We start from the raw sequence: 16,037 nt of genomic DNA on the forward strand, positions 1-16,037 counted from the left end.
AAGAAGCAAAAAGTCTTTACTTGGTGCTAGTTAATTTAGAAAAAGATTTGTAACAGAAAAAATTGAAGTAGGAAGAGTTTCCAAAGATGATGAAAGTTATAATTAATATGACAATAATTATAAGAACGAATAAGGAATATTAACAATTTTAATGCAAAACTAGTATACCAGGAGTCAGCGAAGAATAGTTACTCTTTATTTAGGTATTTCTGGATATAACCAAGACATTGTTGGAGTCGTCTTGATATATGATTATTGCAGATGGGGCAAAGTCGGATATTAGCTTTTAGCATCATTTATAAGAGGCGTGGAAAATATGGACAATTTACATGTATCTGAAACGAGAATTAACAAGTATAGTTTTTAAATTGGAGGCGGTGTAGATATACAAATTTCGTTCCATGTTGCTTTGTAATAGCCAATATGGGCCTGAATGAAAGTTGCTTAGATTTAAATAGAGGGAAGCGAGCGGGGTATAGCTGGATAAGCTATTATCTTTGCAAGTGAATCCATGTTATATATGATGGTGGTTGGACCGGCATTGTTGTATGGAGGGTACTGGAAAGCGAGGATAAATTACTGGCTATACCGAAATACGAGTGCTCAGATGGATCCTAATAGTAGGGGGAAAAGGGAATAAACGAAGAGAGGGAAGTAGAGGAATAAAAATATTTTTAATTTTCGGTTTGACCCAAGTTTCTAAAAGTTGATAATTTTTTGCTAAATTATTAACATATTGGTCCCCTTTTTAAAATTGGTTTATTATAAATAATTTCGGACGTGTCTTGTACTGATATAAATGAAAACACCGTATGTTAAATAATCCATCACGTGATTTAGTTCCCCAGCTGGCTAAATGGCCCAGCCTTGGCCCATATTCATGCACATAACGAACTTGCGGATCCTATCCTTGTGCATCATTTAAAAACAAAAAAATTTATAAACATTTTTGTTAAATATATATTATTTTAGTTGAGAATTTTTTTATTTTTGCTTAGTATAATATATAAAATAAATACCCCTTTTATTATTATCTTTAAAAATCTAGTAATTCAAAAATGCTAATTTATTTATATAAATTATTTTTACTTTTATTATATTTTATTAACATATTTTTCACATAATTTTTTTTAAAATTAATATTCCACTCAATTTTGTCAATTTCCATAATAAAATCGATGGTGTAATAAGAGTTTTTATTAATAACGTGTTATTTAACCAATTGATTAAAATTGCTTCAAATTTCAGGAAATTTATATGAGTAATGCCAAAATATTTTTTGTCAATTATTATACTTTTTTAATATGAAAATTATATTATATAACATTAATGCATATATAAAATAAAATGTTTAAGATGTTAATGCTTTTTAATTTTATCTGAAGGAGTGGTATTTTCTTATAAACTGTCAGATTATTAATAAAAATTCTTGATAGATTGAAAAAAATGGATTTTGTTACATTAATCATATTATCTCTCGGCTTTGGATTCATCCGTGATACAGGCTCCTAACTTTCAATTTATAGATAACTTATTTCCTTTATAGTTGGGGGATTAAATGGGTATAATAGCTCGCAGACCAGGTTGAAATTAATTGTTTGAATTTACCACGTTTAAATCGCCAATGAGTAGGATTGTAGAGAGCAAAAGTATTTGTAATATGCATATATGTATCTAAAGGTAAGGATTAGGGTGTAAAAAATAATTTGGGGGGCATACTTAAATATAGGCATGTTACCCTTCAACATTTTCGCGCTCGTGAAGGTGATTTAAAATATTGGTGTGCTAGTTTAATAAATAATTCAAGATAATGCCGAGTTAGAAGAGCCAGAAATACTTCCATGAATGCTATCCTCTTTTATTATAAGCAATAATGAATAAAGTCAATTTGGATTTTATTGTATACCTGCTTTCTAATTATTTGCAGTGGCAATGGCCATTTTATCTTGTGCTAAATATAATTATAAGGTCAGGAATTTTTTAATGTATAATATATTAAATCGTATTTTTTTTATAAATGGCCATTAGTTCAGTTTATCTATGACATCAGACTTGTACCCTATATCAGATCCTGATTCAATCCTGAAGTGTTCATTTTTGATGTTGAAATAAAGTTTTTAATTAAACATTTATTTAAACTGATAACTTGGGACGGATAAATAATGGATCTGGCATGCATACCATTTTTTCAGAACTCAGGCGTAAAGGTAGTACATTTAAAGAGATATATATTAAAAAATATAGCCAGTCTTTTATTTTAACTAGATTTAAATAACGTTATCAGAGTTGTTAAACGCTATTTTTAAAAGTAGCGCGCTACCGCTATAGCTATTTGTCAAAAAAAGTAGCGCGCTACCGCTTTCGCTATTTGTCAAAAAAAGTAGCTTTAGCTACTTTTAAGCTACTTTTTTTAAAAAAAATTTAAAAACAAGTGAAATAAATTTTCTTTTTTTTTGCTTATAATATAAATGTATAATAAATAATATATAAAAATCAACATTTATAAATATAAAAATATAGTTAGTTTAGATTATAAAAAAATAAGCAATATAAATAAATATTTATTTTAATTTGTTGCATTTTAATAATAATATCATTTCAATATTATCATCCCCAAGTCTAGAGCGACCATCAGAAAGTATAAGCTTTGCTTTACTAAATAATCTCTCGACACTAGCACTTGAGGGCAAGGAAGCTCTGAAAATATTTAATCAGATCAATTTATAAATATAAATAAGTTTTTACCTTCTGTTATGTGTCCAAAATCTGCCGGTGTACATACACATAAGATATATCTGATAACTACCATTAGAGCATCTTTCATCACTTTGAAGTTGTCGGCTATTTTATTCATAAGTGTCTGGCGACATAAAACTGTTGTGCCAGGGGATAAAGTTTTAATCATCATAGTAAATGATGGATTACACACCAAGGACAATGGCTGAACTGTGTCAATAATAAAATCAACAATTACTTTATCAGCCAATTTTTGTGAAATATTGGCATGTTTATTATCAGTTAATTTGGTTTGGATAGTATTTGTCTTTTTGAATTCAGATTCTCTTATACCAAATTTTTTTATATGTTTCTCTATTTCCTTATAGCAATTGGCGTGAACAGTCTAATAAAATAAATAATATTATAATGTAAAAATAACAGTTTAACTTTAGGTGTTTCTTCAGGTTATAGCTACTCGATTGATTTGATGATATTTTTTTTTTACATTTTTAAGCAAAGGAATTTGAATCCAGATTTTGTTTTAATATTTATTTAAAAAAATTTTTCAAATCTAGGGAATGGGAAATCGTTATTAGAGCTATTAAGTACATTTTCTTCCATTGAATCTTCCATGTCTGAATCACTTTCAAGGATTTGTATATCCATGGGCGATGCCATTTTAGATTATTAACAGAGATTGAAAATATAAATTAAAAATTGAAAATATATTTAAATATCAAAATTAAATAATAAATTATAAAAATTATAATTAATTATGATAATATATTTAAATTTTCATGTTTATACTTACATTCATTATATTTTTTAAAAGTAGCGAAGTAGCAGCGCGCTAAAAAATTAAATATTTTTAAAAAAAGCTACATCAATTAACTTAGTCGGATGTTTTTCGTTTTAAAATTTTTTTTGTAAAGTATGATTAGACTGGTGGAAAACTTACTAAGAGCAAATTTTCGAAATTAAATTAATCATAGTAAGAAATCTAGATTTGGGATAAAATTAATAATATTTTAATTTAATGATATCTTATTTGCTTAGGATTGCTCGTTTTAAAGAAAAACATGAAATAAGGTAAATGAATCCTAAATTTTTTGAATATGTTAAATGGGGAAGATTTAAGATATATATTTATTGTTTATATTTATATCCTTGATTTATTAAAATTTGATTTTATTTTAATATTTTAATAGAACAAATCTTGTACAAGTGAATGTCAGGATCAATTTCAAATATTGAATGAGAGGTAAAATACTGTTCTACATTTTATTTGATTTGAAATTACCACTGACATAAATCGAGAAATCATCAACTATTGAACTAATTCTAGTTAGACCTCAATATACTTTGCCATTAAATTAATAGGTTTTAGAAGTATCTGAGATGAAAAGATATGTTTATGTATTTGTATTAAACCGAATATTTTTATATTAATGTCAATTATTGGAGTTGTTATAAAATATTTTTTAAATTTATTATCTGATTATTAATATTGATACATGATATTACTTAAAAATTTTTATATACCTTAACACTCTTTAAAAAATGAATCCAGATTAGATATGATATAATTTTATAAAATTTAATAAATATACAGTTGATTAGTCATTTTGAACTCGGCTTACAATATTTAATTTGTTAATTTTCAAATAATATATGATTACAGTCAAAACCGTTTAATTGCGAAAGCTTGGGACCGAAATATTTAAAAATTTCGCAATTATCCGATTTTTCGCAATTATACGATTAAAATTCAACAATTTATTTATTAAAAATCAGTTTGTGTTTTTTTATAAAGATATTTATCATCTATATATATTTTAATCATATAAGCCATCAAACTTTGCAATAAATACAATTTTTAATTAATGTAACCAACTATATATTTTAATTTGAATAAGTTATTTAACGAATAAAAAACTAAATTTTAAAAATTTATCTTATTTGTTGAAACATATGATCATAGCTTTTTTTCTTCCCACCAATAATCCTATATTTTTATCGTCAATTCATCAAGTTATTATTTTATAAAAAGTATTCAATTAATTTCGATCAATCAAATAATATTAAAATCTGAACCACTTGAAAGTAATGTGATATATTTTGATATATATATTTATATTTTCTCTAGATCTAGACATGATTATAGACAGAAAGGAACAAATAAAATAAGACTTTTAATTATAAAAAGATTGTAATTATTTATGTATTAGCATTATAGTTGTTAATAAATTATTTTTTATTGAATAAAATTATAATTAAATTTGTTTACTTGATTTTATCTCATTTTTTATTTAAGATATGTAAGAATTAAAGCAAAAAAAAGCTTTTGTGAAAGATAATAACATTTTTTCCTTTACAATACCCCTAATATTTATTTCCATTAATTTTAACTACTTTTGTCATTTTACCTTCATTAAATTTACTGAAATATAATTTTACACAAATATATTATCACTTTTTAAATTCTAATTTATTATTAAAGCCAAATTTTAAAATATTTTGCCTAAAAAATTGGAAACAATAAGATTAATATAAAAGAATTTAAGTTTATTAAGTGTTTTGTTTTCATTCACATGATATTTGATTTAAAATCCTGTGCCTATTCAAATCTTATGAATTCTAATATTATAAATGTAAATGTATTAACAGACCATGCTGGAATGAAAGTTTATTAATGCTTTATAACATAAGATTTTATTTGAACTAATTTTATTATACATGCATCACAATTATTATAAAGTAATGTAAGATTTAATAAAAATATTTTGTGATAAGAGTTTGGCTAGACTCTGGAGTAAATAATTCTTTTTCCACTATATTCTCTAGCTTTCTTAGTGAATCTTGATCCCTTAGATGTTTATGAGCATATTCAAGAAAAGTATAATAACCATTAAGAGCCTGATTTTTTGTAATTAAATGATCAGATATCTCTAGGTTCCCTCCTTCGTCATTCTCGGAGCTTTCATAACCTTCTATAAAAAATAATATTAATTAAAATTTTAAGTAATTAAACCTTCCAACTCTAATCTTATCTGATTACAAATATCCTGATCATCTAAAATTCCATGGCAGCTAGCATCATCATCGTGTAACCCATATTCTTCAAATATGGGATCAAATTCATCTTCTTCGTTGTCAGTTAATGCTATATCATCCTCCGATTCCCAATCAAATGCCATAGACTTATCAAAAAATTTAGCTTCAATAAAACACTTTATGATTGTGGTACTTGTCACCCCACCCCATGCAAATTTTATAAGATAGAGGCTATCATAAAGTGTAAATCTTTTATAAAAAAGAGGTGGTGTCATTTCCTTCCATCAATGTTATCATTTTTCTTATGATACCCTTTCTATAATGACATTTAAAGGATCTAATTGCACCCATGTCCAAAGGTTGAATTAATGATGTTGTATTTGCTGGTAAAAAAATTAATTTTATATTGTTAAATGTTAATTTTGTTTTGTGACAAGATGCATTGTCACAAAACAATAAAATTTTCTTCTTTAATGAGGAATTCTCCATTCTTTAAGAATATCTTCAAAAGTTGAGGTTGTCATCCAGCTGCTTTTATTGGAGTTTTTTTATTTTTAAAGCACCTAGGGTTTTTAAATTTCCCTACAACATATAACTTTTTATCAGATCCATCCCCATTTATGATAAATAGAACTGTGACCTTTTCCTTGTCTGGTTTGAAGCCCAGTGGTTGAGTTCCACTAAATTCCATTGTGCCCTTTTGTAATGCTCGGTAGTATAGTCCTGTCTCATCACAATTGTAAATATTACTCCTTTGATAATTTTTAATCAGAGATGGGAGTGTATTTCTGCTCCATTTTGCATTAATAATATCGGCACTCCCCTTTCATTGCAAACATTATGAAAATTTATATTCTGTCTTTTCCTAAATCTCTGCAACAAGCTGCTAGTAGGAATGCCTATAATTTATATATATATATTATAAAAACTTATAATTACCTTCATTGAATGTTTGGCTAAAAAACATAGCCTTTTCTAACATCACTGGCCCATTTAGACTGCAATTTTTACTTCGCATTTGGGTAAACCAAACCAATAAAGCTGCTTCTGTCTTTGGGTATAACAACTCATTCTAACTCTTTTAGTTGTAGGAGGTTTATTCCTTAGAAATTGTGAGCATAGATTTTATTTATTCGCTATTAAACGGTAGATTGTCGAGACGTGGCAATTGTAATTTGATGCTAATTGTGTTTTTGATGTAGTGTTTAATTTATCAATTATTTCTTTTTTATGCTTCAGGGTTAATGTTTGGAATGATTTTTTTACCATTTTTATATTAATTTCTGGCGTGGAAATGAATGAATGAATGAATGAATGGAAAAAGGTCAAATATAAAAATGATGAATAATTTTTTTCGATAAATTTTTTTTATTTTTTCACTTATCCGATTAAATTAACGTTATTGTTATATAAATGGGACCTGAAAAATTTTGCAATTATCCGATATTTCGCAATTAACCGATTCGCAATTATAAATGTAATTTAACATTATACCATATAAATTATTATCAAAATCGCGGGGTTTTTTCGCATTTAAAAGATTTTGCACTTAAGCGATATGCAATTAAACGGTTTTGACTGTATATATTTAATTAGGGTTAAATAATAATTTAAATAATAAAAGTCAATTACAACTGTTAAAACGAAATTAATATTTAGTGAGTTATTGATATTATATTTTTAATACAGAATTTGATTGCAAGCTGTCATAGTGAAAATATAATTTATATGTATTAATCTAATCTAATAATTAAAATAATATTCATTTAATAAAAATTTAAATAGTCTTATTTTCTAAATAATAAAATTATATCTATATATTACTTAATGGAATTATAAAAGAAATCATTCAGTGGGCATTCAAAAAAATTTATTTTTAGTTCAAGGGGATATTAAGGAGCCATTAAAAAATTTTTTTTGCTTCAGGGTGCTATTCAATTTTCAGAGAGCTCGAGCCCCTGCGCGCTCCTCCCCCCTAGCGACGCCACTGTTTATTCCTGTTCCCTGTCTAATAGTGTTAAAAAAATTCGATAGCCGATTTTTATAAAATTGCTAAATCAAAATTTTTGGCAATAATCATATAAGCCTTGAGATTTTGCCAAATGTTTGCCATTATTTGACCAAATATTGAAACTTAGTAATAATTTTTTGATAAAATCTAAATTTAACAGTTATTTAAAGGTTTTAAAAACATTAGGTCTATCTACAATATCAATATTACTATTAAATTTTTTATTGTTAAATTTAATAGTTGTCATTAAATTAAAGATACTACAGTGATGTCGTGATCACGATTCAAACCTAGGTTAAAGCTACAATAATTTATACTAATGTTGTCAAACGGCCTAATTTAAATCGATTTTTAAAAACGCCCCGATATTTTAACCAAAAAAATGTCATGTAATTTAAGATTTAAAAATAGAGGTCTAAACCTTTCTGTCAACTAAAAAAAATTTAAAGGTTATATAATATAATTTTAACTTAAAATTTTTATCGAGCTGTTTTAAAAAATCAACCCTAATCTGCCCATATATTCAACATCTCTCCTCTTTTTCACACATCTCTTTCTATTAGTATTCTTTCCATCACCTCCGCCTAAGGTCTCTCGAACTATTAAATCCTTGCCTCTACTCTCTTTATTAATATTAATATTTACTCTACAAAAATAACTTGTTACATTAATAAATAACTGTCTAAAATGCAAAAAGTTATTTATCATATAACAAGAGACAAAATGTAACAATTATAGATACTCAAATGTAATCGATATGTGATAGTTACCGATCTTTACAAAGGAAAATGTGTAATATAAACCTAAGGACATCATTAATTCAATGACATATGTCATTGCATTTTTAAATTCAGAAACATATATATTAACAAATGATTGAAGCAACCCAGTTAAAATCTTGGCCTCCATTTTCAGCTTAACAATGGACAGTATTTATCACGTATTGCACTCAGGTCCGAGATATGGTCCATCCTATTCACTGCAAATCTTTAAAATTTCACGACTCTAGACACTGCCAACATCAAAATATCCAAAAACTTAAAAAGAATACAAGCCTTAAAAAGACAACATTCGATGCTATCTAGAACCTTTAGGTCTTGACAAACATTACTAGTAGACCCATTATTTTACACTAATCCCACGGGAGATTAATATGCCTTTTGCATGGGATTACTTGTTTATAAATCTATTATAATAAAAATAGACTCTTCTCTGCCAAAAAAAAAGAGAAAAATAAATATTTACCATAAACAATGCATTCAGGCTATCAGCTCCAATTTGGATAACTTCGGTCACCATGCCCTATTCTAACAATAATAAGAAAATATTCACAATCTTGACTCCAAAATTTTTTTTTATGCTATATCAAAGTGTGATTCCATTTAGCATTAGAAAATTATTTTTAAAATCTATTTTCGTTTTCTTAACTTCTTACTTAATTTTTTTACTTTTGTGTCATTTTTATTTTATTTTCTTACATTTATTTTGTATAATCATTAATATCATTCATTAAATTGTTTTATCCAAAATATTCAAAATAAACTATTTAATTCAATATTTATACATTATACAAAAGCAGCCTTAAAAAAATATTTATTTTATTAAATCTATATCTATTATATATCATATAAAATAATATATTTTGTTATATAAAATATTATATTTAAAAATGATTGCCACGTTGATTTTTATTTGCTTTTGCTATAATTTTGCTTTCAAGGTTAGTATTTAACAAGAAGTAATCGATCCTCTATTTTCCAAATATATGATTTGACTTTCACTGAATAAACCTTTCTTTGTGTCAATGAGTGAGATGGACGGTACACATAATGAGTTATTAAAGAATAGGAAATAATCAGATTAAAAATTTGCTTGCATACGTATAAAGATTTTCCCATTTACTCCTTCATTTAATTTGTTAGCAATATTTAAAAATTCCATGATTAATTGTTTGTCTTAAATTTTGAGATTTAGGTCCAAATCCACGTTTTTTCGGTTTATACAAATGATCATTATCATATTATGAATATGACTGATTATTATCATTTTATGAATATGACTGATTGTTATCATTCCATATCTGTAAATAATGTTACCAAATATTTTTGCTTAATTGGTTGCTATATTTGTTCATTTTCAACTTCTTATGATATTAGTTTGATCAAATTCAATTTCGTTGGTTGGTAAAACCAGTTGGAGAGGCAGTTTCTTTATTTTACTTCAATATTTTTTTTTAAATTTAAGATGTAGTGTAGCAATGAGCATTTACATAACAAAGTGGTCTAAACTAAATCCATTGATTGTCTAATTCAATGGGTGCCTTTAACGGTTTATCTAAAATTTGCACAAAAAAGGGAAGAGGGTGGGGGTTTGAGATGTTTCTTAGCAATAATTTACTTTTATTTTGTCCCTTTCTGAATATCCATGGGCGAATAATATTCTTCATATCATTTTGGGCATTTTTTTTGAAAAGAAAATTTTTTCTTAAAATTTTTTATTTCATTATTTAAAAAAAATTATTTCGCTTACCCCATTAAATAAATAAAATAAGAATATATTTTATTATGTGTATATTATTATTCGCTATTTATTTATATATTATAAAAATTATTTTGAATAAAGTGAAATGTATTATAGTTTGTTTAGTAAATTAAAAATATTTACCCTGTCAAATTTGACATATTTAGCTCAGCACATTTATTCTAAATAATTTTAATTTTACATGGTTTATTAAGTTGTTCATATGAACTTCGTATTATTAAATTCTGGTCATGTTATGCCTAAATTGGGATGTGAGATTGATGATTTTTTAATTTTGATACATAATATAAGTAGGAACATATCGTGTGAAAGCTTATGATATTCTGAAAAATGTAGTTGAAGCTGCTCTATTATCAGGATATCGACTATTTGGTAATTTTAATTTTTTTAAAATAAAGTTTTCTCTATTTCTATTTCAATAATGATTATTATTTTTTATTTCTAAAGAATAATTTTTAATGAAATATAGCTCTACGATTTTTGGTATTGTTTTTTTTGATAAAAAAATGAAATACTTGTTTATTCTTCTCATTATTACTTAGATGCGTTTTAGATTATTGTGGTTGTATAAAAATCTTTAAAATTTACAAATGTTTTAAAAGTAAGAAATTTAAAAATTTTAATGCTAAACTTTTTAGAATATTTTTTTGGCATATTTTTATATATGAAAAAAATCTTATTTCTTCTTTTTCAATAAGTGATGTATATAATATTTTTCCTTACAATTATTTTCTGATATGAGAATTTATTTTATGGGTTATATTTTTTGATTTAATTATTATTTGTATAAAAGTTATTTTTAAAATTGAAAATAAAAATTAAAAAATATCTGAAATAATAGCAAAGAAAATACTACAAAATAAAGTATATATTATATATACCTTAATTTAACACCACAGATACTGCAGAGAGCTATGGCAATGAACAAACTTTGGGTAAAATATTTGAAGAAATTTTACCAAAATATAATCTTAAACGTTCTGACATATTTTTGACTTCAAAGTTAGGTTTATAAGATCTAGACAATTATATTGATATAAATAAACTATTTTTTAAATTATTTAGCCCCTCAAAGTCAAGGTCCAAATGCTTATCAATCAGTTTTAAATTCTTGCAAAAATCTTAAAACAGATTATATTGATCTTTATTTAATTCATTGGCCAGGAACAAGTAAACTTAAGCCAGATGACCACAAAAACAAGTTTTTTTATCTATATTTATCAAATCTCCAAAGATAAATACCTTTTATTTTGAGCCCCCTTGGTTGATTCTTCCCAGTCAACGTTTTATTATGAAAGCTTAATTGTTCTGTCTATTATCTATCTTTGTTGAGCAAAAGATAATTTTCCTTGACTATTTATCCTATCAAAATTTTATTGTATAATCAGATAATTTATCATTAATAATAGACTAATGATCTTCAGTTGGTTCATCTAATATTAGGCTAGAGATCTCCAGTAAGCTCTTTCTCATGGTTGTAGTGATTTTTTTTAATTATGATGTTTCTAGGCTATCAGGTTTTTTTTTAGGATTTACCCTTAGGGTGATTCAATGTCAAATCGACAACAATCCGACAACCTCTTGATACATTGATTATATATGCAAAATTTATATAAATAAAATTTCAAAACTAGCTCAAATGGTCAAGAGTTCTAGGCTTTTAAAATCCAATTTAAATGTGATTTTGGTTCTAAAAATCTCAAATTACTTAAATATTTAGTCCAAATATATAAATTATATATCATTTTTTAACTTAATTAGGTTCTAAATTGCAAAAACAAAAATTGCTGAAAATTGTCCAATATCACTTATATTTCCTAGAAAATTTTTTAAAGTAATATTGAAAATAATATCAATAGATGTTAGTGAAGCACACTTAAAATTTAAAACTGCTAAAAAGGAGGATTCAAGAATTGCTAACAATTTTATTGGAATATTGATGATATTTCCTTTATTTGTAGCGATTTTTTTTAAAAAAACTATTTAAATGCAAGTGTTTACTTTCCTAGATCTATAAATATTAATTTTTAAAATTTTCTAGGAGATATAAATGAAATTCACATTTATTTTATTTTTAGTGATTTAGAATGCTGACCTTTAAAATTTTTCAGTGTTGATATATTTCCATTGAAACAAAAATAAATTATTTTGAGCTTGCCTTACCTTTGAGACGATGAAACTTACCAGATATGTTTAATAATTTTTATCAATATTTAATATCATTAAGAAATAATTGTATAATAGACATTTTATATTATAAACAAATAGCTATTATAATATTTAAAAAATATATATTATAATTATTATATAATATAGCCCATTTTTTTTCACCATTCAATATTTTAGATTATCATTTCCTGAGGGTATCTATTACTTGTTCACCTGATATTTGCTACTATACCTACTATTATCTATCATTTGAATGATATTGTTAAAAATAATTAGATTTTAAAACTCGATCCTATATTTTTATCGTTTTAGGTTATTTTTATTTTATAAATAAATTAATGAAAGGAACTAATATACAATTTTTGCTGTAATGCTTAAAAAAATAGCTAAAGTCTACTTTTTTGTTATATTATCTGGAACATGAAAGATTTTTAAATAATTAACGTGGCACATTTTGCTAATTTTGTTAAAAGGGCTAGATTTAATCAATTTGTGAAATGGTTATCTCAAATTTTGCCCAAAAATAAATTATTCAAGCTTGTTGAATTTTTTAAAAAAAAATGCAAACTATTGATATTTTTATTGCATTGGTTCAAAGATAGATGGTACTTAAAAAATAATTATAAATATCGCATCTGTTTTTAGTAATATCGGAAAATATTGAATCGAATTGGTGAAAATTTGTGGATTGGCACCTCTCTAAAAATTATCATTTATGATAAAGGCAATAAAATAAAACAGTGTTTATTGGAAATTTTTTTTTTAAAAAACCTCTTTTTTTTTTATCTTTTTCAAACATAAATACAGTTCCTTGTGAGAATTTAAGGTCTGAATTGGGCGGGTTCTAACCCGAAAAAAGATTTTTAAAACAGAAGTCTGTCCTGATTATTTTCCTAAATATTTAAAATTCACACGTCCATCGCCCCTCCCCCATTGTTTTTAAAAAAAATTGTCTAACCCTCCTGCTCACTCACCCAATGTTAAGATTTTTAAAAATCCCACGTTCGCCTGTAGGATGGGCAGGCAGGCTAAACACCTATCCATTGCTGACTTCTAGTAAGGATAGGGCGAATAATATAGTTTTTTTATATTCAGGCTGGATGTGAAATAAAAAAATTTCAAACTTAAAATTTTACCTCTGCATATCTTTCCTTATTTTACCGTATTTAATATTGCATAATAATTATATATCAAAAAATATTATTTCAAAAGATAGCGCTCTCTATATTTAGTTTATTTATATTCCCGTTATGAAAAATGAAATAATATTTAAATTCTTATTCACCATTTTAATTCTTATTTAAATATTTAAATAAATTGGTAATAAACATACCTGCTGAGTTTTATCTCACAAAATGGGGTTAGTTCAAAATAACTCAATTTTGTTTTACCGAAAATACATTTATCCAAGATTTTTTTTAATGAGAATTAAAGGACTTCACTTGAACTAAATGCTTATCTAAGCACTGTATTGAATCTTGAAGCCCCTAACTCCGAATTCATCATAGAGAGAGCTCCAAACATAATTATTTAAGTTAGATTCAATGTAACTATCATTCGGTGATATTTCGCTCGTTTTTAAGTGGGCGTCAAAAATCTTGTTTTTGGTCGATTTGTCATGGAATAACCTCCCCACACTTGTAAGATTTATTATTTTTCAAATTATGATAATTGAGAGATTCTTGAATTTATAAAACAGAAATAAATTATTTTACTATTTAAAATTCAAAGAGAATCTAGGATTGCTAGTTGGTCATGCTTAGAACAGATGGTAAAGGAAGGTAGACTTAAAAATATTGGCGTTTCAAATTTCAACATCAATCATCTAGAAAATTTGGTTACTAATTGCACAATAAAACCTGCTGTTAACCAAGTATTCTAAAATGAATATAATACATTGTTTTAAAAATAAAGCCATTTAACAATTTATAGTTAAATACGAGGCAATTTTTTCTAAATTATTCATGATTTAAATAAAATATATTAATTACAATTCAATATAATCACTTTATTAAGACCGTCACTATACCAAACAAACAACAACTTTAATAACGTATTTTTTTCAATTAATCTTTATCTTTCCTCATAAAAATTTAAGGTCGAATTCCACCCGTACATATATCAAACTCAAAAAAAGCTTCTCGCCTATTGCCAATCCCCTAACCTAAACATTCAGCTTCAGTCTTATTCATCGTTAGGCGGACAAAATATCGATTCGAAAGAAACAACAGTTCAAAATCAACTTTTAAATGATTCAACACTTTTATCCTTAGCTAAAAATAATCATTTTGCTAAAAATCCGGCCCAAATATTGCTCAAATGGTCTATTCAACATGGCTCCTGTGTTATCCCCAAATCTATACACCAATCTCGCGTTGAATCAAACGCGAAAATTTTTGATTTTGAATTAACATCTCAAGAAATTGCGATTTTAGACGATATTCGAATTCGAGAGAATAAAAAAGATGTTCGATTTTGTTGGGATCCCAGCGAAGTTGTATGAAAGATACTCAAGAAAAAAACCCATTAAATAGATTATACATTTATATGCTTGTGAATAAATTATATATTTATAAAAGGCATATTTGGAAACCTATGAAAAACATACTTCGGCTGCAAATATTCTTTCTTTTTAAGGCTACATTCAAATATGATTTTTTTGTTTGTTTTTATTTCTAATAAATTGTAAATAAACCTATCATTTTTTCAAATATTTAAACGGTAAAATTTTTTAGATCCTATTTTTAGTAATTTTTTCAAATACTTAACCGGTAAATTTTTTTAGATCCTATTTTTAGTAAATAAAATTACATTATACCTCATTATATTCGACCGATAGTTTGGGTAATTTACTGGTAGAGAAAATTATTTTCATAAGTAAAGTTAGAACCTGACCTTAATCGAATTTATCAGAGTTTGAAAAAAAAAATTATATTTATCCAAACTACTAATATGATTTTACCTGAAGAAACGGTAAGGCAATTTTTCTTTTGAAAATATTTATATTTTGTTGCATATGGATCGGCTGAAATTTTATTCATTATATAATTAAATACAATTACGAACAATATTAAATTAAAAATATATTTTAAAAAAACAAATAAGAATATTAAAAATTATATATATATATAAAATATATATTTTATAAAGAAAAACATTAAAACTAAAATAAATATATATTAAAAATGGTACATGTCACCATAGAGAAGAGTGAATGCTTTAAAAAATGGACCGGCGGATTTCAAGAAAAATCTGCTGTCGATTGTAAAATCTTTCTTTGGGGTCCACAGAAATTTGTCTTTTTCCCCTATCGTTTTAATATTGAGGACCTCACTTCTGAACATGCCTAAGGTATTGATAAAGATTGGTATGAACACTGTTGCTGAGACCATCATTTGTTTTTTTATGGATTTCTTCCTTTTCGAAGGCAGAAAATAAAATGGTAGACTTTACTGCAAAATAGACATAAGTATAGTCCCAAGTCAGCCGGAGACCGTTAGTCCAGGGAATGAGGGATATACCATCGGGGCGAATGGCGTTCTCA

General features: G+C 25.7%; 1 protein-coding gene across 2 annotated transcripts; it reads left to right on the forward strand.

The window, feature by feature from the left end:
* The first annotated feature begins 10,493 nt into the window (after positions 1–10,493).
* Positions 10,494–15,124, forward strand: LOC135929760 (uncharacterized oxidoreductase YtbE-like). 2 transcript variants are annotated; one of them, XM_065466470.1, is made up of 6 exons: positions 10,494–10,575; positions 10,616–10,696; positions 11,224–11,331; positions 11,390–11,525; positions 14,225–14,366; positions 14,592–15,124. In XM_065466470.1, the coding sequence occupies exons 1-6, from the start codon at positions 10,527–10,529 to the stop codon at positions 14,994–14,996; spliced, it is 921 nt and encodes a 306-aa protein (XP_065322542.1). In that variant the 5' UTR covers positions 10,494–10,526; the 3' UTR covers positions 14,997–15,124. The 2 variants fall into 2 exon arrangements, with proteins under 2 accessions (XP_065322542.1, XP_065322543.1); XM_065466471.1 differs by having other exon boundaries at positions 11,224–11,259.
* Positions 15,125–16,037: the final 913 nt, after the last annotated feature.

This window comes from Gordionus sp. m RMFG-2023, chromosome 5, assembly GCF_954871325.1.
Source record: "Gordionus sp. m RMFG-2023 chromosome 5, tfGorSpeb1-WG-v2, whole genome shotgun sequence".
In the NCBI taxonomy this organism is placed as follows: Eukaryota; Metazoa; Nematomorpha; class Gordioida; order Chordodea; family Parachordodidae; genus Gordionus; species Gordionus sp. m RMFG-2023.

What these genes read in the sequence shown, in the direction of transcription:
- LOC135929760 (XM_065466470.1), top strand. Translation starts at nt 10,527, where the DNA reads ATGAACTTCGTATTATTAAATTCTGGTCATGTTATGCCTAAATTGGGA. An exon ending in ATCAGGATATCGACTATTTG is followed by an intron (nt 10,697 to 11,223) that starts GTAATTTTAATT and finishes TTAACACCACAG; the next exon opens with ATACTGCAGAGAGCTATGGC. An exon ending in CCAGATGACCACAAAAACAA is followed by an intron (nt 11,526 to 14,224) that starts GTTTTTTTATCT and finishes TAAAATTCAAAG; the next exon opens with AGAATCTAGGATTGCTAGTT.